Here is a 21,604-nt window from a genome sequence, read left to right on the forward strand (position 1 = left end):
CCACTCAAGAGAGCCATAATCACAGTTTAGGCATGTAAAACCCAAGATGTGAGCACATGTTTTTATAGAGCACACGCTCAGGCATAACTTGGGCAAACCAAAACGCTTGGGAAGTTTTACGGGCCAAAAATCCTCCCCCAGAAGACCGGAGCAGCAAACACACACCAGTGAAACTGCGCACACTCTTCCTACAACACTGGGCTCCAGGGTCTAGCTGTTACCTCACCTCCCTATTTACAGCCCCTTTTGGGTGCGTGGGTGAAGCTTCTGAAAAAGAAAACGGGACACCGGGGCTCGGCTCCCGCCGGCGCCTTCCTGGAGGAGCCACCGCGGCCCAGCGGCCGCGCCGCCGCCTCCGCCCGGGCCCGGGACAGCGGCATCTCGCTGCCGCCCGCCAGCCCGAGGGGAGCGGAGGCCTCCCAGCGGCCCGCGCCCCGCTCCCACCCGCCGCCTCCCCCGGCTCTCGGCAGCCTCGCGGCCCCGCCGCGGCACGCGGCTTCTCCCCCGCCCCGGGGTGGGGTGAGACGGGGAGGAGCGCCAGGGCCTTCCCCGCGGGGCCGGGCCGCCACCGCCATGCCCACCCCCGCGGGGCGCGCGGCCTCCCGCAGAAAACACGGCCTCGCCCTTTAAGCGTGTTGACGGACGCCTGATTGGCCGCGCCCGCTGCCAATCCGGGCGGGCATTGCATCATGCCCCTGCGGGAGCGTCGCCGCCCATTGGCGGGCGGGCGAAGAGGGGGCGGGAGCAGCGCGCGGAGAGTTTCGCAATCGCCGCTCGCCCGCACTCAACACTTTAAAGAAAGAGACTCGGGCCCGGCCCGCGCCCCCTCCCCGCCCGCCCGCGGCCGGTACCGCAGCCGCAGCCGCCGCCGGGCCAGGTAAGTGCAGGGCGCGCGGCGCGGGGGTCGCGGGGATGCTGCGGCGGGGCCGCGCCGCGCCGGGCCTTCCCGCCGTGTGGAGCGGCGCCGCCGCGCATGATGCAACGGCCGGGCGGCCGCGGGCCCGGCGCGCGCCTCCTCCCCTTCGCTCCCCTCCCCCCGGCGGTGGCGGCGGCGGCGCTGCGCGCGCGGCGGGGGCGGGGCCCCGCGCTGAGGCGGCGGCGGGGGGCGCTGCGCGGGGGGGGGGGAGGGAGGCCGCCGGGCGGGAAAGGGGTGTCGCGAGGGCGGCCGTTAACGAGCCCGCGTTGCCCGGGGGGAGGCCCGTGGGGAGGGATCCCGAGGGCCCCGCGGACGCGCTCCGCCTCCTGGAGCGAGCGGAGAGCCTGCTGCGGGGCCGCTCCGCACCGCCGCTCCTGCCTCGCCTCGCGGTACAGCACAGGGCTGCTGGCAGCTCGTGCTCCCCTTTTTTTACCTTCTTAAGCTCTCAGTATCTTTAAAAATCTTTCTGGTTCCCAGACGCGCTTTTATAACTCCATGCTCAACTTTGCGAAAACACAGAGCTTGACAGTTTAGTGTTGTTTTTTTTTCCTAACACTTGCTAGGAAACACCTTGTCAGTCAGTCGGACAGCTTAGTACGAGATTATATCGCGCTGGCTATAGCGCCTGCTCGGAAAGTGTAGAAACGTATGTTTCTGAAACAGTTTAAGATGCAAGGAATTAGCTCATCTTTAAAAATAGTTAGTTGCATTGTATTTCATCAGACAAAGTCCAGTTGACACCTCCGTGGTTTTGCCTCGTGGCATCTCAGATGGTTTGCAAGTCTTGCATCATCGGTTTTGCTAGACTGTAGTTGAAAATACGTATCTTAGATGTTTCGAGCACATTTTTAAGCATGTTGGAGTGCATTTCTCTTGTATATGAAAAAAGTGGAGGTTCTGAGAAAAATATAGGAAAGCAATGTTGCCTGTTATGGCAACAGATAATAGATTTTGGCTTCATCTTCTGAAGAATTGTCGCCTGACCTCCAGAACGCGAGAGCTATGGTCAGCTCTCGTTAGCTTGCCTGGGAGCTGAGGCGCTGCAGGCGGCCGTGCAGAGCTGGGCCTTTCTTCTGCTCAGCAAACGCACACCGGGAGTTTTATGCTGCTGTTCTTTATACAGGATCATCTGGATTTAGAGTCAGATCCTACTGGGGTATTCCTACTGAAGCCCATGAGAAAGGAGGCCATGTATTGCTGTTCAGATTTGGACTGATTTTGCACTGGATAGACAAGACAGCTGATCGAATTTGTACAGTAAAGTCATCCTAATGATCAGAGTCAACCAAGTCGCATCTCAGAAAAAGAAGCAGAGAGAAACACTTTATATTTTTTGCTGCTAAGTAAAATACTGGTTTAATTAACAAATTTTTTTTTCCCCAAAACAAAAACTGGGAAGTTTAATTTTTTTTCCTTTTGGAAAAGCAAAGATAATAAAGGTGTTGATTTGCTCAGGAGTCTCTGTGGTCCCTGAGGAGTGCTTTCAGACTGTAAGGAGCTTTCCTCCCCTGAGAGGACACCTCTGAGTAACCAGCTTTATGCTGTAGTGGGTGGCCAGTTGGTGGCCCAAGGAGAGAAGAAGGCAGCTTTAACTGGCCACTGGAAACGCTAACATGTGCTGGGTGGAACCAGCCTAGGGCTGTCACTGAGCTCAAGCTAATGAGCTGCTTTATGGGAACAAGATGCTAGGAAACTTGAGCCGTCTCTCCAAGGAGCTGCCTCCTGCTATGCTGGGGCTATTCCCCATTCGCAGCAAACTAACCTGTTTCTGGAGAGGAGCGGAGCAGCTGCGTCTGTGGCAGGATACCTGAGAACCAAACCCTGTGAGACCCAGCTGCCTCCTCGTGCTCTTCCCCAGTTATCGTGTGCTTTACCTCAGCTTCTTCAGAACCCCTTCCCTATGTCTCCTAGCTGCAGCCTTTAAACCTCCTTGCAATATTCCCTGAATGCCCCAGAGTACCTGTTGTTATAGAGGATATCTTTCTGTCTCGTTGTTCTACTGTATAACTGAAAATTGGCAATATAGATCCAGCCTCCAGACAACCGGGAGAAAGAAGTACTTTCCAGCATTGGCTGTTATTGCTCTTCGGTTATTTAGGATGCCGTACAGTTAGCGCTACTTGCTTTGTATAAATATTAGTTGGGGCAGGACTGGCATGCAAGTATCTCAGGTAGGTGTTCTGATCATCAGGCCAAACAGGAACCTGTCTCCCTCAAGGAATAGTTATTTAATACAGAATGGATCTGCTGCAGTAGGAAGGAGGTGAGGAAGATCCATTCCAGAATACCCTGTACTTCATGGCCAGAACACTTACTTGAGAGGTGAGACACCTTGGTTCATTATCTTTGCTGAGATCCACAGACTGCGCAACTAAGAACTTATTTCAAGTATTCCATTAAAATTTGATTTAATGGAACAAATCCTTTTCCTTTGAACTACAGGGGAATTTGATAGAGATCTTTAATATTAAAGCAATATTAAATAGTTTTTATAGCATAGAGAGAAGTAGCACGTGGAACCTGGTGATGTGAAGAAACTTGTTAAACTTTGGGTGAGGTGCCTTCAGGTGCAAAAGCCACCCTTTCCTCTGTAGTATCTCATGAAGCAAAAAAAGCAGTGAGTGAAAATGGTGATTTCACACAGGTTACTTAACTAGGCTGTCCAGATGAAGTTAACAAAGACTGTCATTTGTTGAAATAGAGGAGATAGGAAAGTATTCTGTCCAACTTTGAAAACATCCCAAAAATTAGTGAAAGGGTTTGGTTGTCATAGCCATATACTATTTGAGGGCTATAGAAATGCTATATTTAGAAATGTAACTGAGACAAAGCCAGAAAAGCAAATAGTTGCATCCTGACTTTAAAAACATCTGTGCAATCACACATGCAGCTACTGTGACTGGTCCTGCAGATCTAGTATTTGTGTGCACAGACGTCTTGTTAGCTGTATATTCTGTTCAGCTGATGATCTGGATTGCTTCTTCAGTCAGAACCTAAGATGTAAGTGTGGTTTGCAAAAGTTTATTTAAGATCTGAAATTAGGAAAATATTAAATGCAAGTGTTAAGTAAGTACATATATAGATTTAGCTATATAGATGAGAGGCTCAATGGGCTCTTTCTGCCCTGAAATATTACTCCTAATGAAAAGATTGCTTGTTAGGAGGGGGGTGGGCGAACTCATGTCTTCCTCACTCGTTTGAAGTGAGAAGACTTCTCAGTGACAGAAGTGTTAATTTTGAATAACATTCAGCCCAAAGTTATTAGGCTTTTCTGTGAATTTCACTGAAGTGCACTCTGCAGCTGCATCTTGTTCTGGCCCATTCAGATGATGAAAGAAAATTTGTAATTGACCTACACAGTAAAATTTTAACCTTGTTAATGACGACATTGCAGAAGATAAAGTGGCAACTCAGGTTGCTGAGAAAAACAAACAAACAAACAAGGACAGCAAACAGTTGATGAACCCCTGAGTATAAAATAACACACAGCAGCTCGTTTACAAACATCTCACCATACTGATTCATTAACTAGGCACAGGACTAGAATAATCCATGTCTTGCGGTGTTATTGATGTAACCTGTAAGCTGCAGGCTGGACCCCTCTGATACTGGGCAATTAGCATTGCCTACCACTAACTTTGATTGCTTTCTTTCCTGACAGACCCTCTCGTGTGGGAGGAGGGTCAAGGAAGTTGAGGAATACTAGTCATGAAATAACCTGTACACGTGTGACAGAGCACAGGGCTGCCCCTTTGAAATGCAGTCAGATCTTTCCAGATTAGGATCATTTTATGCCAGTTAGATACTTTTCTTTAACCTAACAAGACAATCAATGAATCCTCATTTGTCCTTTCTGTAAGCACTTTTCACTGGAGCTATAGGTAGGCATTTTGGAGCTTAGGAGAACCCTCTTGCCCTGTCCTCTCTTCTCTCCCAACCTTATCCCCCAGACGGCTAGGATGTCGCATCCCGTGAGAGGGGAGGACAAGGGGAGCAGCCGTCAGCCTTGGCAGGGCTGCGTCCCGGCAGCAGCTGGGGGGGGCCCTCGCTGTACCGCCAGTGGCGCCGGAGCAGGCTGACCCCCAGCACGAGGAGAAGGCGAGCCAGGCGAGAGGACGTGCTGCTCTGCAGTCCTGATTGCCTGCTGGAGAGGAGAGCGGACAGTGACTGGGGCAAGAGCCTGGAAGCTGCAGCAGGGGAAGGTCGTTTGTCGGCGAGCCAGCTGTGACCCCTCCGTTCCTTCCCGTGGTGGCAGCAGTCCCCTCTGCTTCCAGTGCAGTGCCTCTCTCAGTGCCATAACCCCACCTTCCTGTCCCGCCTGCTCGCCGCAGTACTGTTACAGGCTTACCTTGTCTTACCTTGGTTGTGGTTGAAGGGGTTCTTTTAATGTCACTGTCACAGCCTTCAGAGCACACATGCAGCAGCACTAATATCAGTCTTTTTTTCTGCTGCTTCATTGTTTTTTGATATCATTAGTTAAATATATAAGCTCAGAAAGAATAAATACGATTTCACTCTGAAATTTAACATGGAAAATATTTTTGTCCAATTAATTACATTAGCTTTAATGAATTAACTTTTCCATTCAGTGAGACCTTAAAGCACTGTCATGAGTTAGGACATAATCTTCAAAAACCCTAAACCTGGTGAAACAATCTTAGGAGAGAGTAGGTAAAAGCACTGGAAGATGCTGTAAGATGTAGGAGGAAAGGTGGATGGTCTGAGCACATTCTCCAGAAAAACAGACCAGGGAGGAATTTGTCTGTGCATACACCCAGACGGAGAGTCTGAAGGGGACAAGGATCAAGTATTCCTGTTGGTCAAGAGTCAGGCTGTTAATAGGTTTAAGCTGCAGAAGGAAAAATTCAGTCTAAAAATTAAGAAAATTATATAACTGGAGGAAAAGTTAGACAGTGAAACCTGTTGCCAAGACAGAGGTTGTGAAACTGGAGATTTTCAAGGCTAGGCTAGACACCCATCCATCAGGGATGGCTTTGGAATAACTGAGTAAATCCAGTGAACAATGCAAACAGCTTGACTAGATGACCCAGTAACAGTCCCTTCCAATCCAAATACATTCGAGAGACTTCTGAAATCTCCCAGTAGCTGGCAACTTTTCCAGCATAGCAGTGATGTGTTACTGCCAGCTGTACCATCACTACCTTATACTAAAGCCAGTTATGTACCAGATTGTAGCTGAAGGCAGCACCTTTAATAGCATTTTTTTTTCCTACTAGGTTCAACTTGTCCTTAATCCATGTGAAGACTTGTTGGAAACACATTCTAGAAACTTAAAGGTTTTCAGTGTCCTAATAAATTCTGTTGTGTTGAAGAAGAGCCTGTCCAAATGAGCAAGACATCCCAGCAGAACACGGTGACAGATGCGAATGGAGTAAGCGTGATTCACACCCAAGCACACGCCAGTGGTTTGCAGCAGGTTCCCCAGTTGGTGCCTGTGAGTCCCGGTGGTGGAGGCAAAGCTGTGCCTCCCAGCAAGCAGGGAAAGAAGAATTCCTTTGTGGATAGAAACAGTGATGAGTATCGCCAGCGCAGAGAGCGAAACAACATGGCAGTAAAAAAGAGCCGGTTAAAAAGCAAGCAAAAAGCACAAGACACACTGCAGAGAGTCAACCAGCTCAAAGAAGAAAATGAACGTTTAGAGGCAAAAATTAAGCTCCTGACCAAGGAGCTGAGTGTACTGAAAGACTTGTTCCTTGAGCACGCACACAATCTTGCAGACAATGTGCAACCTGTTGGCACTGAAACCACCACAACAAATCCAGAAAACAACGGACAGTAGACACTGTCATGAAATGAACTCCAGAGATACAGCTTGTCTGTGCTGCCCATGCAGTAACCGAGCAAAAACTGTTCTTTTAACCATTATTTTGTGGAGATTTTCTTTTTAGGTTTAACACTGAAGATTTGATACAACTAAAACATAATTTTAGAGTACTTGTTTTAAAGTGTTAACTATTTTTCTTCTCTAAAAGGTGTGGCTAATAAATGCAGATGATCTAAATTCACAGTCAACAAGGAGCTTAGTATTAGAGAAATAGCATTTCCACAGAAACGTTCACTTACCTTCTTATATTTTGCATAATGAGAGGAATCCAGCAGGATGGTTCACTGTAGTATCAGTGACTGATAATTGGATGAAATGTCTTTTAAGTACCTTTTAATGTATTTAAGCCTTTTGTTTTTTTCCATTACATATTACAAAACTGCAGAGGCCGTAGAGGGAGTTTGCTTTCTTGTTTGGTGGACTACTTTAAATCTGTAGAGCAAGTTCTGTAAAGCACCATTTAGGTCCTTCTTACCCAGTTATAGTTAATGGGGAGGGTGTAGTAATAGTGAGCTGGGACGCTTACTAATGTTTTCTAGAAAAATAGCAGTATACTATGATGACATATACAGGCAGTTGGCTTCCACACTGCAAATGATAGTCTGAAGCATCATGTGTAAGGGGTAAAGCAGCACATTGAGAAAGCCGTTCAAGCCTATGTTCATACGTTGACATTGTCCACATAGTGACTCTGGGGCCTTACGAGAGCATGATTTTGGTTTTCAGAAAATGTCAAAATGCTACCAAAAAACTGTGCTCTGCAAAAGTGCATTCTTGCCAAGGTGCAAGTATCAGGGAGAACAAAATGTGTACAGCTTGGCTGAGCAATGGAAGGGGTAACACAGTGTCTGTTCAGTCAGAATATACGGATCACTGCTCATTGTCTTCCATTTCCATTTTCATGGCTGTTCAGATTTGCCATAAAGATCTTACAGAAATCCAAAGTGATTTAAAAATAAATGGCCCTGGTCTGAATAATCGATTCAGCAGAACTTCTATAGCCATCATAGAGTTGTGTGAAGGAGTATCTTCAGTCTTGTCTTATTTTCATAGAACTTTTTCTATAGCAATTTTTAAATGCTAGTGATAAGTCTTTGCCATGATCCATAATGCAGTGGTATGTACTGTACTGAGGATTTAAACAATAAAAATAAAGCAGGAAGTTTGATGTAACCTTAATTTATTTTCATTTTTAAATATTTCATTGATGGTATGGTTGTGTTACATTTAACCTGTGTGTCTGGCTAGTGGATTATTACACTGTCTTAATTTCCCTCCCACACTACCTTTTTCCATAGGTTATTTTGTAGGATGCTTGTTTGCATTGTATCTGTACCTAGGAAGAGAACTTGGATAATAGCTCTGTGAAGATGCTGTTAGAAAATAAAGCCTCCAAAAGTTCATTTTGAATTTAAATTTTTAATGCAAAGGTAATTACATGCAGAAGACTTTTATGGACTGTTTTGGATTATGGTAGTCTTTTTACAAAGGTGTGTTTTTTGGTTCTAGCTGCAGCTTAAGTAGGCAAGGTTGAAATAACAGAAGCTAATAAAAACATTTTGCCTCTAATGCTGGACTTATTTTTTCTGTCCCTTTTCCCTTTCCCTCAAAGGCAGAAGTGTCTACCTCAAATAGGTATTGTCTCTGAGAAATCAGTCAGACTGTCTTCATTCCTGTCCTCCCCTCAGGTTTTTACTCAGTGGAAAGAGAATCAGGAACTTATTACAGCTTGGGCTGAAGTTGCAATTTCACAAACACAAAAAAGTAATTAAAGACCTGCACCTACCTTTCCTGAAAGGATATTGCACTGAAAAGGTTATGATTGGAGAAAAAAAAATGCCAAAGAGAAGCGATAACCTGAAAGCCTCTCATTTGTTCATTGTGCACCAACACTGGTGTGAAAGGCAGGAGCTAGGCTTATCCCTGCTTATTTCCTCTGTGAATTGGGGCCATATGGCTGTTGTCCTGTCGTTGGCTTGATAGGTTAATATGGAATTATCTCCTGATAACCAGGACAGAGGCTCCAACTCTCTCCGGTATCTTTTTCCGATTTTGGTGAAAGTGAGCTATCTCTGGAGCAATGATTTCTTGTATCTTGATTGGGAATAAGAGTCTTTCCAATGGAAATGCAGGAATTCCTGATGCTCCTGGAGGGCTAAATTTTCCACTTGTTACTCCTGACAGCACTGATACCAATTCCCTCTTGTTTAAAAAAAAAAAAGTCTCTGCGTTATGAGAAGTCATTTGTTTGCAGAGTGACTTTTCTGGTTTAGCAGTCTATGCACTTGCGTTGTGTGCCTAGGGAAGCGTACAGGCTGCGTGCAGCGCATTGCTTTCAATAGGTGAACCTACTGATCCAGGACCGTAACATCTTATTTTAAGTCCCCCCTCGGTGGGAGGTGGGTTGCAAGACAGGCATGAATCTGTTACTCTGAAGGCCCTCCAGCCTTTGGGCAGAATTGCTGTGTCTCAGCCCCCCCTCGGAGCAAAGGCGGAGGAGAGGCTTTCCCTCCGCTTGCCCTAAGCTGCAGCACCCAGACTGCACGGCTGCAAAACGCCTCAGCCTTACCCCTCCACCGTGAAGGCACCGGAAAGCGTCCGTGATGAAATAACTTCTTCCTGAGCAAAGCCTGAGCAAAAAAATGCACCTACATTAAAAAAAGTCTCTGGATGCCTATAAAAGCTAGGGTTTTCCTTTTGACACAACTTTCTTATAAGCAACCACTGTTTGACAGAATACAGTGCCTACCACAACGAGAGAGACATACAGCACAGTGCGTTTCACCAGTAACCCTTATTCCCATTCTCCTACCGTACCAATAAAAGAACTTCTCTACTCTGTAACTTCTATGAGCACTAGGAGGTTCTACCACTTTAATTATACCAGTGTAGCTGCAGCAGCATAATTTGCATAGCAGATAAATCCAGAGTGCATCCAGCCCTAGGGAGCTGAAGCAATTTAAATATATCAGTTCAGAAGTGATTTGGACCTTTTCAAATACACAACCTTGCTCAACACAATGCACTCCTATTATTTTGGTGCAACACTATTTGAGTGTGTTTGCAGTAGGGAGACAAGGCATTTGGGAAACCGTGATATCTAACAGCCTAAAAACCCCCTAATGAAGCCAAAAAAGGTTTGGTATAACCTGTCTCCCCACACAAATACACTAATACATTTTAAGTGCATTATATATAATTTTGCCTTTTTTTAAAGACATGCTTTCTTGCTGCCTGCCCTACAGATGCTAATTTAGAAAAAAATATTCTAACTCACTTTTTGCTCTAAGTGGATAAAAATTATCATAATTACAGAACAGAGTTCTGGAAGGAAAGACGAATTTTATAGTCACTGGCCTGGAGATGAAGGAAAAATCGGAGACAGTGTACCATCCCAGGCTGAAACACATCCACTTCTCGGGCAAGCACAGCCAAAGAGCAGCTCGTTACGTGAGTGCCTGCTTTTTCCCTCCAGAGCTCCTCGCAGGTTGTGTTCGCTGGTACATGTCGAAGCAGAACCAGTTCTGCCTCCTGCAGACTGCCAGATTGCTCGACCTGTTTTGCAGCAGTAGAGACCAACATTTGCCAAGATTAATCACAGGCAGGGAAAGGCCTATTAACTAGACTTGGGCTACAGCTTAATTGAAACAATTCCAAAACTCTCTTTTTTGTAAATCTGTGAAGTGTTAATTCAAAATAGTAACAGCTATTGAACCAAAGCAACTGCAGGTTTCAGAGTGCCCAGAGCAGTGCGTGATCTCTTGGGTGTGTTCAGAGCGTGCTACACCGATGTACTTTGACTCAGAGGGAATGAGGCCGAGGCCATGAGCACAGTCTTGCACTGAATAAATCTCCAGGGTTTTAGGAGGGAGATGAGTCTGGAGCAGTGCCAAGAGGTTTCTGTGTTCATGTATCTGCGAGGTTACCAAAGCAAGGCCTGAAGTCTTTTGCACAAGTACTACAGTTCAGACCAGTCACCACAAAAGGAAGCATTAGCACAGTTACAGATAAAAGCTGCTCATCTCACATCCTCCCCTCAGCACCCCTTCCTCTTGTCAATCAAAACCTCCTTTACTTACCTCTTGCAAACCACAGCCAAGTAACTGCTACAAAAAAAAAAAAAAAAAAATTCATTTTTTTTAATAAAGTGACATCAACCCTGAGGAGTAAAGTCCCCTGGATTATTTCACAATGTCGCTCTTCTGGTCTCCAACATGCAAAGTTTCCTATTTGGCAGTGGGTCACTTAGCAGTTAGAAATAAAGAACAATAAAGAACATGTTCTTGTCGCACCAGTCGACCTAATTAGCAGTCTGCACAGAGCAACCCCCTTAACAATTCCTAAAGATTTTATTCCAGACCCAAAACCAGGCTGGCCCAGGCGAGGCCACCGCAGTAGTTCACAAGCTGCTGGACCCTGTCCGAGCTCACGAGGCGCCAGCGTCAGAACACGGGCAACGCAGCAGAGCTGTCGAGCAGATAAAGTCAGCAGAGCCCTGTGCGTGGGGATAATCCTTGTACAGCCGGTGACGGGGTGCGGAAAGGCCCTAACGCACCGCTGTGACTCTGTCTGCGACATGGCAGAGGCAGCGTGCGGGGGGAAGGTGCATCAGTGGCAAACGCATCAGCTGGACTACGAAGCGTGGCACATGCACACAAACTCTGCAAAGGACCCTGCAGACTGAGTGGAGTTGTGATGCGTTCATAAAGTAAGCAAAATTATTTTGATGTAATTACAGCAACTAGGACTATTTTACGATGCAAGAAATGTATTTATTCTCCTGCAGGCTGATGAACACTTAGAGTAAATACTGTAAACAAAGGCTTCTCTGGGTAATTTGATTCTTGCATGAATGTAAAAATCATTCTATGATCATTATTAATACAGTTGTGGTGTATCCAAATAAAATTTATGTGATTTAATTCTGCACCTGCTAACATTGGATGGTTAAAAAGAACTCGATCATTCTGCAGAGCATATTCTGCTGCATGACCCTAAGCTCTGTACCAAAGAGACTCTCTTCCTGCAATTTTTACAGCTCTCCTGAACACCACGGTAATCTACATTTTTAGGGACAAGTAGATGTACAAATCTAATAGGCTGTGGGCTGTGTGTGAAGGATCAGCACACTCACTACCCAGAGCAGAAAAATCTGGCTAACGAAGGGTCAAAGTTTCCAGAGCATGAATTGGTAGAAAGGTCAGATAAAGAAGCAGGAATAGGGAGCGGAAGAGCATAATGAACACGAAGTTGTGAGCACAAATGATGCCAAGGATAAATTTTAATAAAAATCTGATTCTGCTTACTCCATCAACACTGAAATAAGATCCATAAGATAGATACGTGTCATGATGTCCACTGAGAATGGCTGAGATTTTTACTTTCTTTTTTGTAATATTTGTGCTGAAGTTTAGAAAAAGGACTTAGATTTTACAATTGTTGACAGCATTCAGATACTCCATTTGGTATTTTAAAGAGTCCTTATCACCAAAATTCAGATTTTATTGGAAGAAAGATGAGCTGAGATCTGGAAGGAGTATAAGCCCCACTGATAATGCAGCAGGGTTATTTAGCTGGCACTTCATAATGTAAACTGCTGATTGCAAGTAGCAACATTTGAGTTACCTGGATATCCAGTGCCAAAGCCTTCTACCTTAGTGAATGAATCATTCCAGCTAATAGCTTGCCTGCTTCTCTTGCTATTAAGAATTGGATACACTTTATTTTATATGCTGCAGAGTTAAATCATAACGATGACTGATTAGCGTGAGACAGTAAGTACCATCCTGACGTTTACTGCTTTTGGCTGGACAAGCAGTCAAATGACTTGGCCCCGCTCTGGCCTTCTGCCATGAAAGCCTCTATTTCTTCAACGGTACGTGGGACGCACGTCAGCAGCTCCATTCCAGTGGCCGTCACCGCGATGTCATCCTCGATTCGGACCTGTCACAGAGAACATGCAGTTACTGATACGGCCTGGCCAGCAGGAGCAGCCAAAGAAACGTTTTCCTTGGATTTGCCACCAGCCTCGCTAGTGCAGAGCTTGCAAGGGACAGATCCGACCGCGGTGCCTGCGTCTTACTGATGCCCTGTACACAAAGCAGTCCTGGTGCTGAGCTGCAGGCTTTGCACTGAAAAATCACATTCTCTTTCCTCTAAACACAATTAACTCTCAAAGGAGGAACTGTAACATGAAATAGCGTGCAGTGGATACTCTAAACACAGAATCTGAGCTGATGAGAAAGTCCTAGCAGGTCAGACATTCCTTTTAAAATACAACCACTATGTTTTCAATCACGCAAGAGAAAAGCATATCCTCTCAGTTTTTCCAGCTCTTGTTCTGTTAAAATGAAAAGTATGTTCCATTTCTATTTGACTCTAATCTCTTCTTACTAGTAAATGTGCCTACATAGTCATTTCCCGTTATCTTATCAGAAAAATGCTAGTAAGTCGCTAAGCTGCAATAAAAGCAATTTTAGTAAGGTGTAAATCCAAGAGAACACAAACTCTGGGGACTCCCACCTTACAGTTGCTTTAATTCTTTCTGACCTCTTGACATTTTCAGCTAAAAATAAAGCTGGTTAACATTTGTATGTCTGATTGCAAAATAATCCAGTTGTTCAAACAAAATGAGTCATCCAGTCCTTATTAAACTGTTTAATGATGTCTTTGCCAGATTGTTTCTTCTACTTGGTATCAAGTTAAGTGTATTATAAAGCAGAATTAAACAAACTCCACTGAGTTCACACATTTGATTTGGACAGCTGTAAATCTGAAAGCTGTAGGTCTCCTTGCCCTCAGTATACTCCGCCAGGCCCACGCGTTGCTGCAGCAGGGGAGATGGGCAACACGGGGTGAACAAGTCCATGCACTCAATGACTTTTACAGGGTGGGTTTTTTTGATGCATTGCTTCGAATTTGGCCAGCTGAATGAATAATAAACCAAGGACTCACCAGCACTGTCACACTGCAAAGAGCGTCACGGGTCTGAGACCTGAGCACAGCATGCCTGGATGGACCCGGCCCTGCCGGAAAGCCACCGGCCCCAGGGGAGTCATGTAGAAGTGCAGGAACCCAAGGGGCAGAGCCAGTGGCACGGCGAAAGCCAAAGCCTCCCACCAGCAAACACAGCAACCAACACAGAGCTGGGCACAGCTGGGGTGTGGGAAGCACAATGTTAGCAAACTCTTCCTATGGGAAGGATCTCTTCCCAAGTATTTCTAGCTTCGCAGTGTCACCTATTTGAGCTGAAATTCACTGCTGTATCTGCTACAAAGAGATTTCAGCCACAGTCATTCAGCTGCTTAGAGAATAAGATTAGCAAAAAAAAAAAAAATATATATATATATATATGGACGAAGAGAGATGGGGGTGGAGGAGGAGTCTGGAAAAGGAGATTCTGGCAGAGGGGGGAGGCAATAGACCCAGATGGAGAAAAGCACAGGGGGGTGCTGGAACTGTCAAGGCCAGGAACGCAGCAGAGGAGGGCTGGGGAGGCCCGTGAGCTCAGGGTGCCACACACAGCCACAGATCATACGGGAGAGGGAGTGTTTGGAGACCATGCAGGAGAAAGCAAGCCTTGCTAGCTGCCTCTTGGGCAGTGGGCTGCCATGGGAAGAGGGGACCGGCACTGTACCACCAGCCTGCTCTCCGTCAGCAGCTCCACATGGTCCACGGGATGTGGCTGGAGGCACCCAGACCTGCTGCTCCCATGGGGCCTCACTGACCGCTCTTGGGACAGCTTTCTCCAGAATCTGACCATGCCTCTGCCTGTAGGAACCTAAGCTGAAACGTGAAGAAAGACTCGCCGCTTCTACTGCATATGCTCCCTCTGCTTAACAGGAACACGAGTGCAAAGGAATAGAGGTTTTCACGGGAGGGAGACAAGTTTTGCATTTGCCCCTTTTATGCACACTCTCCAGGCTTCACATCGAGCTCAAACTCACCGGCAACGAGAAGACTTTTCAGAGGACCTGCAAAACCTTCCCTACAGGAGAGCTCAGCATTTGGCCTTGTCTGCTGTCCAAATGGACAAAAGATGCTGGATCTGACTGGCAAGGCTCGCTGACACGGGACTGCCATTCCCAGCGGGGACAGTTGTTATGAAACTGGCTCTCAGAGCCGTCCCTGTTTTCAGGCTCTTTGTTCAGCACTGCTCGTTTCAGGGCTCCGCAAAGGGGGCTGGAATCAGGCACAGCTTAAAGCAACAGCAAACGGAGGTGCAGGGCCTCCGGCCGCGCGAGCGCCTTTCAGGGGCTCACTAAAAACACCCTAGGGGAGGCTTTGCTTTTTCTGCACAACATGGCATTTTTCAGAAGCGCTCCTGCAACAGCAAAGTGGCCAGGAACGTCAGCACTGTCCCTAAGATGCCTGTTTCTTATCAAGGGCAGTGGCATGATCTATTTATTTGGATAGATCTGATTGCACAACGGCCTAACACCAGCAGCAGCCCGTCATGTGGCTTGACTCAGTGGACCCAGCTCTGTCCCAAAGCAGAGCCATGTGGGCACAGCCCAGGACGGCATAGGAGTTAAATACCGAGGCTTTTGTCAGCTATATATACAGCCTCGCACTTTGTCCTGACTTACTAATACAGTCATGCTCCCCAGGGCCTCTTGGGTTATCTTCCAAGAGAAGGGGGTTGTAGCACTCATTCATTTCTTTCGGATGATGATATATATAAAAGGCTTTTGAGAGTCGAGAAACAGTGTTGGCCAATTAAGCAGTCCAGATTAGCACTATGACAGATCCCAGATGCGATTAAAAAAGACCACTGGTGACACATCTCCTTTTTTTAATCCATCGATCGCTGGCCTGCGCGTGGCTGTGGAAAGCAGGAGCCCTGCCTGGAGAACGATGTCAGGAGGTGGTCCACCCGTGCCACCACACAAGGCAAACTAGCGCAGGCGCTTCTGCCTGCTTGAAGGGCCTTGCAGGACTGGGGAGCCAGCTGACACTTGCCCGTTCCTGCGTCACACGGGACGGCAACATCGAGAGGCTTTGTGCAGGGGCTAACTGCCTCTGTGCTGCACAGGGACTCCTATCCCATCCCGCCAGTCTTCCCTTTCCTCATTCAGCAGGAAGTCCTCACGTCAGGCACACTTTATTTTAAAGGTCTACATATAAACATTTATAAAAGAGGATCCAGATTTGTCGGGTGAGGCCATGCATTTCATTAGAGCAACTGATATGGCTGGAAAAAGAAGCGTGAGGCGCACAATCCCTTCACCAAAGCTCAGAGAGCAGCAATAAACTACAAGCTAAATACAGCCTGGAAACAACTGCTCTTAGTTTAACCTAATTATGTTAATTAGACAACTTAAGAGAAAAGGGTTAAAGGAGGCTTATAAGAAAACAGTAGCTGTTTTGGGGTTGCCTACAACTATCACTCCTCTTGCAACAACTTTGAAGAAAGCTATATATTTCATTATGACAAGTGCTTTTCTGTAAAAACTCTTCCAAAATATGTTTTGAGTAGCATTATTACTGCTGCATAAAATGAAATGTTAAAAAGCAAATGAGCATTATTATGTTTATTGCCTAGTAAACTACTTCATTCCACAACACACATTCACCACAAAGCCTAGAAACGGAGCTCAGGCTAATGCAAAATGAAAATAAGGACCAAGACAACTGCGTGGCTCTGTGAACCAAAGGTAGAAGCAATGAAATATCCTTTCGTAGATGCAAAGGGGGAAATATTTTCTGCTTTTTATTTGGTTTAACCTTTGTTCCTGAATAAGGAAAGTCCTATTGTTTTGAAAAATTGTATGATAATATTATCATGTCTTCAAGGTCCTGGGTTTTGTAAAGCTATTTAACTTCTAAATGAGAAAAATCTGCAAATAAAAGAAGGTAATATATTTAAAATTTAGTTGCATTTTCTCTAAGTCACAGAGTTTCTGCATGTTAATTCTAATACCAGTTCTACAAATCCTGCAGCAAAGTAAAGCCTGAATAGAGACTGAGTATTTTAGCCCACAGAAAGACTGGATAGTTTTACCGAGTCTGTGAGAAAACATCCTAGGAGCTGCGTGAATTAGGAATCGGCTTCTGAAGAAGGGGGCTGTCGAGCCCTAAAGAGCAGCACCGGGAGCTGGTACTTCCCCTCCCTGGGGATCGGATCCTTTCCGGAGCAGCACGCACAGCCGTACACACACCTCTCCTTGCACATCGCTGCCAAGGTGTTACCGGGGGCTCGCACTGCCCAGCCGAGCGGCGGTGCTGCGGATTCGGCGCCCCACCAGCCCGCGGATGCCCCTCACCCTGCACAAGTCATGTCCTCGGTGAACTGGATTTTAGCTTTACAGACCAAGAACTGAAGTAAATGCGAGCGACTTCCCCAAATCGGCCCAGGAGGCTTGCGAAGAGTCAGGGAACGGCACCCACAGCCGCATGGGTTTCGGCCCCACGCCAACCCGCGCAGCCTGACCGCCTGCCTCGCGCCGGGGGGGTGTCCCCATATCCCACCACGCTTCGTAACAGGCCAAATTGTCAGGTCCTCAAGCCTTGTTCAGCTGCAACGCCTGGCGTTTGCGTTACCGTAGGCAGAAACACGGGCTGCCACAGCGCGGGTCTCGAACACGTGCACAAACCGCGCTGGGCACCCCGTCTTGCAGCGGGGAACGGCGGCAGCAAGCAAGAAGCGGTGAAGGAAACCTCCTGTTTTCACTCATTCCTCTTTCCCTTGCAGCTTTCACCAGCTCTTTATGGCTAATACCAGCAGCATAAGTTACAATACATGGCTACAGTCATTCTTTTTTTGGCACAAGCTCTTCTGTTCTTAACGTAGAGACTTGTCACAGCGAGAAAAATTAACCTAAGCCTACAAAAGACATGAATTCCAGGTGAATTCATTAAAATCCACAAATTCCCTGTGTGGATAGTCTTACTCAGAACTACAGTGCTGTTACCTTGGTTAATCTAAATTCATTTTTGAAGTGAATTAGACTAAACCAAATTAAGAGCACTTTAATTAGTGCTGAGCTCTGCAGAGGGAAATGGACTATTTATTTCCACTTTTAGAATGGGTTTTTCTTTCAAACTTAAATCTTGTAAAGTAAGATTGGACATGACATTAGTGAGCTCTTCAGCTAGAACTGATACCAATACTAACACTTGTACTGTCAGTATTTGACAGGAAAAACACTGGGCTAAGATCTTTTTTATCCATGTAGAGGAAGTTTTCTGATGTATATTTGAGAGAAATATTCATTAATTCTAGATAAATTAAAATGAACCAGAATGCAGATAACTAAGCACTCTAAACAGTACAAATTACATCTGCTTTTGCAGGATCAAGTTAGAACTGCAAAGATGGTCACATTTATTTTGCTTGCATTGTAATTCAGCTTTTTTTGTAGAATTCAGATGTACTTCAGTTTCAGACTTTGTTTCAAGTCTTTTCCTGGACAAAATCAAGTGACAACATCTGGCTCAGAGTGTGTACATATTTTTTTTTCCTAAGCAAAATGTATTGTTCACAGGGGGATCAGAGATTCAGATTTTTGCTCAATCCGTTTTGGGCAGCTCCCCCTTTCAGCAAAGTTCGTTGGCTAGCTCTGCTTACAAGTCATCCTTACAGGAAACTCAGCAAAAAACAGGGGGGAAAGTTAGCCTTTGTAGGAAACCTCTGGAACAAAAGCACAGCGGCTCATTCCCAGCGCGGAGCCCCTGGGCTGTCGCTCTGCTCGCTGCCAGGGGCCGCGGCCGCACGCGTGCCTCCAGCCCGCCGGGGGCATTGGCAGCACCGCGTGGAAAGCCAGTGGGCTTCCCTGGGCACTTCCAGGCCACGAGGAATTCCTGCGAAAGCTCACCAGGAATCGGTCTAACTGCTGAACAACTCCCACGGATGGCTCTCAGGATAAGTGAAAACAGTTAAGCCTCTTTTCATTTGGCATTAAGCTACGTAAGTGCATTTACAGTGTTCCCTTAAAATACGTCTTGGCGTGCGATGCCATACGCATACCACGCTCAAAGCTAGCAAACGCAGCGTTAACCGCCTGCTGTTCATCAGCATCGCAGCCGGCAAGCTGGAAGCCTCGCTAAAGCAGCAGCACGGGGACAGATAACGGCCCAAGCCCCAGCAGTGAATCAAACACTGGAGAGGGTAAAGTCCCGGGCCTCTCGATAAGATTGCGCAGGCTGCACCGGGCAGCTGTGCGGGAGCCAGCCGGCTCGCACGGCCGGTGACGGCTCGCACGGCGTGTCTGCCGGGGCTCAAAGCCAGCTCGGACCAAGAGCGCTACCGTGATTACCCTCTCACGGCTGGTCTACGGCGATAAATTAGTTGATGGCGGCAGTAAACAATTCCTAATGAGTGACTTTTCATACCAGAAAGTCACCACCGTTGCCAGTAATTGCTCGCCGTGTTGGGCCTGAGCAGAGAAGCTGGGCAAAGGACAGAGCATCCCGGCCGCCTGCGTTATCTCCCTGGTGCGTGAATCCGGAAGCTCGGAGAGGCACGGGGCACCCTCCGGAGGCCGGCGCTACGAGAACCAAAACCTGCCGGAAGCCACCAAGCTGCCGAGCACTCAGCTCGGATGGTGGCTTTGAGGGGGAACGTGCTCCGGGGAGCGCGGAGGGACGGGGCTGCTTCCCCGACACGGCAGCTGTCCGAGTGCAAGCGGCCATTCGGGTCGCCGTTGGGAAGCGGCCATTCAGACTGCCCTTCTCTCCCGAGCCGGCCGACCTTTCCACGCGCACGTGGCCGCGCCAGCCCCGCAGCGCGCTGCCTGCGGCGCAGGGCTCACGAGGACCACCGGCCCTGCCTCTGCCAAACTGGGAAGGCGTCACACTCGTGGGTGTCCCGCCACTCTGGCAATACTCCAGCGACAACGATTGTTCCTGCTTTTCTCTAATGCCACCATGACTCCCTAGGCGGGAGCAGCCGCCTGACTTGCTGCTGCAAGGAAGCTGCCTCTGGAACATGAATCTCGGGCTCCAGTTTCACAACACACGTTTTGCACATAGACAAAACACCTACCTGGCACGTAACAGTGTGGTGTTGACAGAAGGTATTTCAATCAACAGAAAAATACGTATCTTTTGTTAATTAGATAAGACAGCTTTAAAACTGCATTTAAAACAACACCCCCCCACCCCCTTTTTGTCTGCAGGGTCAAATGGCCCAAGGTGCTATTTCAGGAACAGCCTTAGGCGTGACACTTAAAACTTTTAAAAGATTTCCTCTCAAGTACGCAGTAAGGACAAACAAACAGAAAAGCCGTTTCAGAAAACAACCTGGTCAAGAGTTACTCACCCCACCAAATCCTCTGAAGCGCTGCAGGACATCGTTGTTGATGAAACAAGACTGTGCAGGGTCGCGGAGGGCCTGGTCCAAGAGGTGGTCGATGAAGTAGATGCCCGGTTCGACGGTGAGCACCATGCCCGCCTCCAGCGTCCGGGCCGTTCGCAGGCTCCTGAGCCCTGGCAGGTCGATGCGCTTGACCCCCTGCGAGAGAAACATCCGTTCTGACCGCAGGAACCCAACCCGTTGCCGACCCTCCATCACAACCCTCCCACGCTCACCGCTCCACGAGACACCCAAGGTACAAAGCCTAACTGGAGCTGTGCTGTGCAGTTTCTCTGTCTCATCATTCTCTCGTTTCACATACAGCGATGACTTGCTTTAAACTCAACTGTCAAACTGTTTCTGCACTGCAGACATTATGGCTTTAGAGACACTTGGCACTGTCACTCTTTACCATAAGAAGTATTTCTTTATGGAGAAAACCCAAAACTTACATTATTTTCTTCTGTAGCCTCCCCTCCAAAGTTCCTAGCATAATATCTGAAGGGACCTGCAAGTCTTGAAATGCACCCTCTGCATCACGACTGAAATAGCTGAACTATGCAGCGGAGGATAATTTTGCCAAGGATATGCAAATGTTTATTCTCGCTGCATGTTATTAAAATCACACATTTACGATCTTGATTGAGGAGCAATGGGTCTACACACAACCTCTTAAAAGCAGCCCATTTAAAACTAAACTTTTGTCAGATTCAGACTTTCAGGCAACATGGTGCTGACTGATAATATTAAAAACTAAGTCAAAACAAGTCCCAACTAGCAAAACATTCTCCTCTTCCCAAAAGCTGGTAAAGTAAAATGATATATGAGGACAAGCTTAGTCAAGGAATTAGAAGCACTGCAAAGACTAGTTCAGAATATTAATTTTCTTTCCCCCCAAATGTGCCAGGTATTGCAACATCTGAACAAATATATCTCAATCCCATTAGCTTTTAAAAAATCCTTTGCAACTGTAGTATAATTTCATCAACAAAATATGACCAGTAAACAGACCACAGGCCTGCCAGCCTGCAAACATGTACACACACTTCACTTCACGCATGAAAACACTTCTGCTGCAGCCAGAGAGTTAAAGGCTAGCAGGTTTGCAAGATCAAGGCCTCGTTTACTGAAAACACTGGTCTCCAGGTAGCTTTTATGGCCAAAATCATGCTAATTTTCCTTGCCCGTAGGAGGGGGACTCCTTTCAGAAACCCTAGCACCGTGACTGGTACCAGTGGGAGATGAGACGCTCCCTTTCTCCAGGACGAAGCACGTTGCCCAATGCCGTCCTGGCGTGGCGGCTCCCTCCGCTCGTCCGTGCCAGCGTGCGGGGCGGCAGCGGGTGCCCACCCTGCAGATCAGCCATGTTTCACTTCCAATCGCATCATCCTCGCTTCAAAGTCTGCATAAGCCCGTAGCACTATTTGCTCTCGGGCTCCACTTGCAGTTCAGATAAAGCCTATTTCACAGGAATGCTGCTTGCAATAGCTGCACCACAGCATTTGCTTTGTCTTCACTCGTCACCCAGGTACCCCAGTTTCTTTTTTTT

At 47.1% G+C, this 21,604-nt stretch overlaps 2 protein-coding genes and 2 long non-coding RNA genes across 6 annotated transcripts in view; 2 read left to right on the forward strand and 2 right to left on the reverse strand.

Moving 5' to 3' along the window:
- The window catches only part of LOC112987623 (uncharacterized), a 35,695-nt gene extending 34,610 nt beyond the window's left edge, over window positions 1-1,085 (reverse strand). Inside the window, exon 1 of the long non-coding RNA XR_003260323.2 lies at window positions 852-1,085. This is a non-coding gene — a long non-coding RNA (uncharacterized LOC112987623). The remainder of the gene's footprint in view (window positions 1-851) is intronic.
- On the forward strand, window positions 721-2,373 carry LOC135329782 (uncharacterized). The gene is made up of 2 exons (XR_010391460.1): window positions 721-877; window positions 2,040-2,373. It is a non-coding gene; the product is annotated as an uncharacterized LOC135329782 (long non-coding RNA).
- A 3,890-nt stretch (window positions 2,374-6,263) lies between these two features.
- On the forward strand, window positions 6,264-6,716 carry CEBPG (CCAAT enhancer binding protein gamma). The gene has a single exon (XM_064519581.1). The coding sequence runs from the start codon at window positions 6,264-6,266 to the stop codon at window positions 6,714-6,716; it is 453 nt and encodes a 150-aa protein (XP_064375651.1).
- A 5,308-nt stretch (window positions 6,717-12,024) lies between these two features.
- PEPD (peptidase D) overlaps window positions 12,025-21,604 on the reverse strand; it is a 199,441-nt gene continuing 189,861 nt past the window's right edge. For all 3 annotated transcript variants that reach the window (XM_026107578.2, XM_026107580.2, XM_026107579.2), the window contains 2 exons: window positions 20,023-20,214; window positions 12,025-12,704 (listed from right to left, as the gene is read on the reverse strand). In XM_026107578.2, coding sequence (XP_025963363.2) covers window positions 12,555-12,704; window positions 20,023-20,214 — 342 coding nt within the window. In that variant the 3' untranslated portion in view covers window positions 12,025-12,554. The remainder of the gene's footprint in view (window positions 12,705-20,022; window positions 20,215-21,604) is intronic.

The sequence above is a fragment of the Dromaius novaehollandiae genome, chromosome 13, assembly GCF_036370855.1.
Source record: "Dromaius novaehollandiae isolate bDroNov1 chromosome 13, bDroNov1.hap1, whole genome shotgun sequence".
NCBI lineage: Eukaryota > Metazoa > Chordata > Aves > Casuariiformes > Dromaiidae > Dromaius > Dromaius novaehollandiae.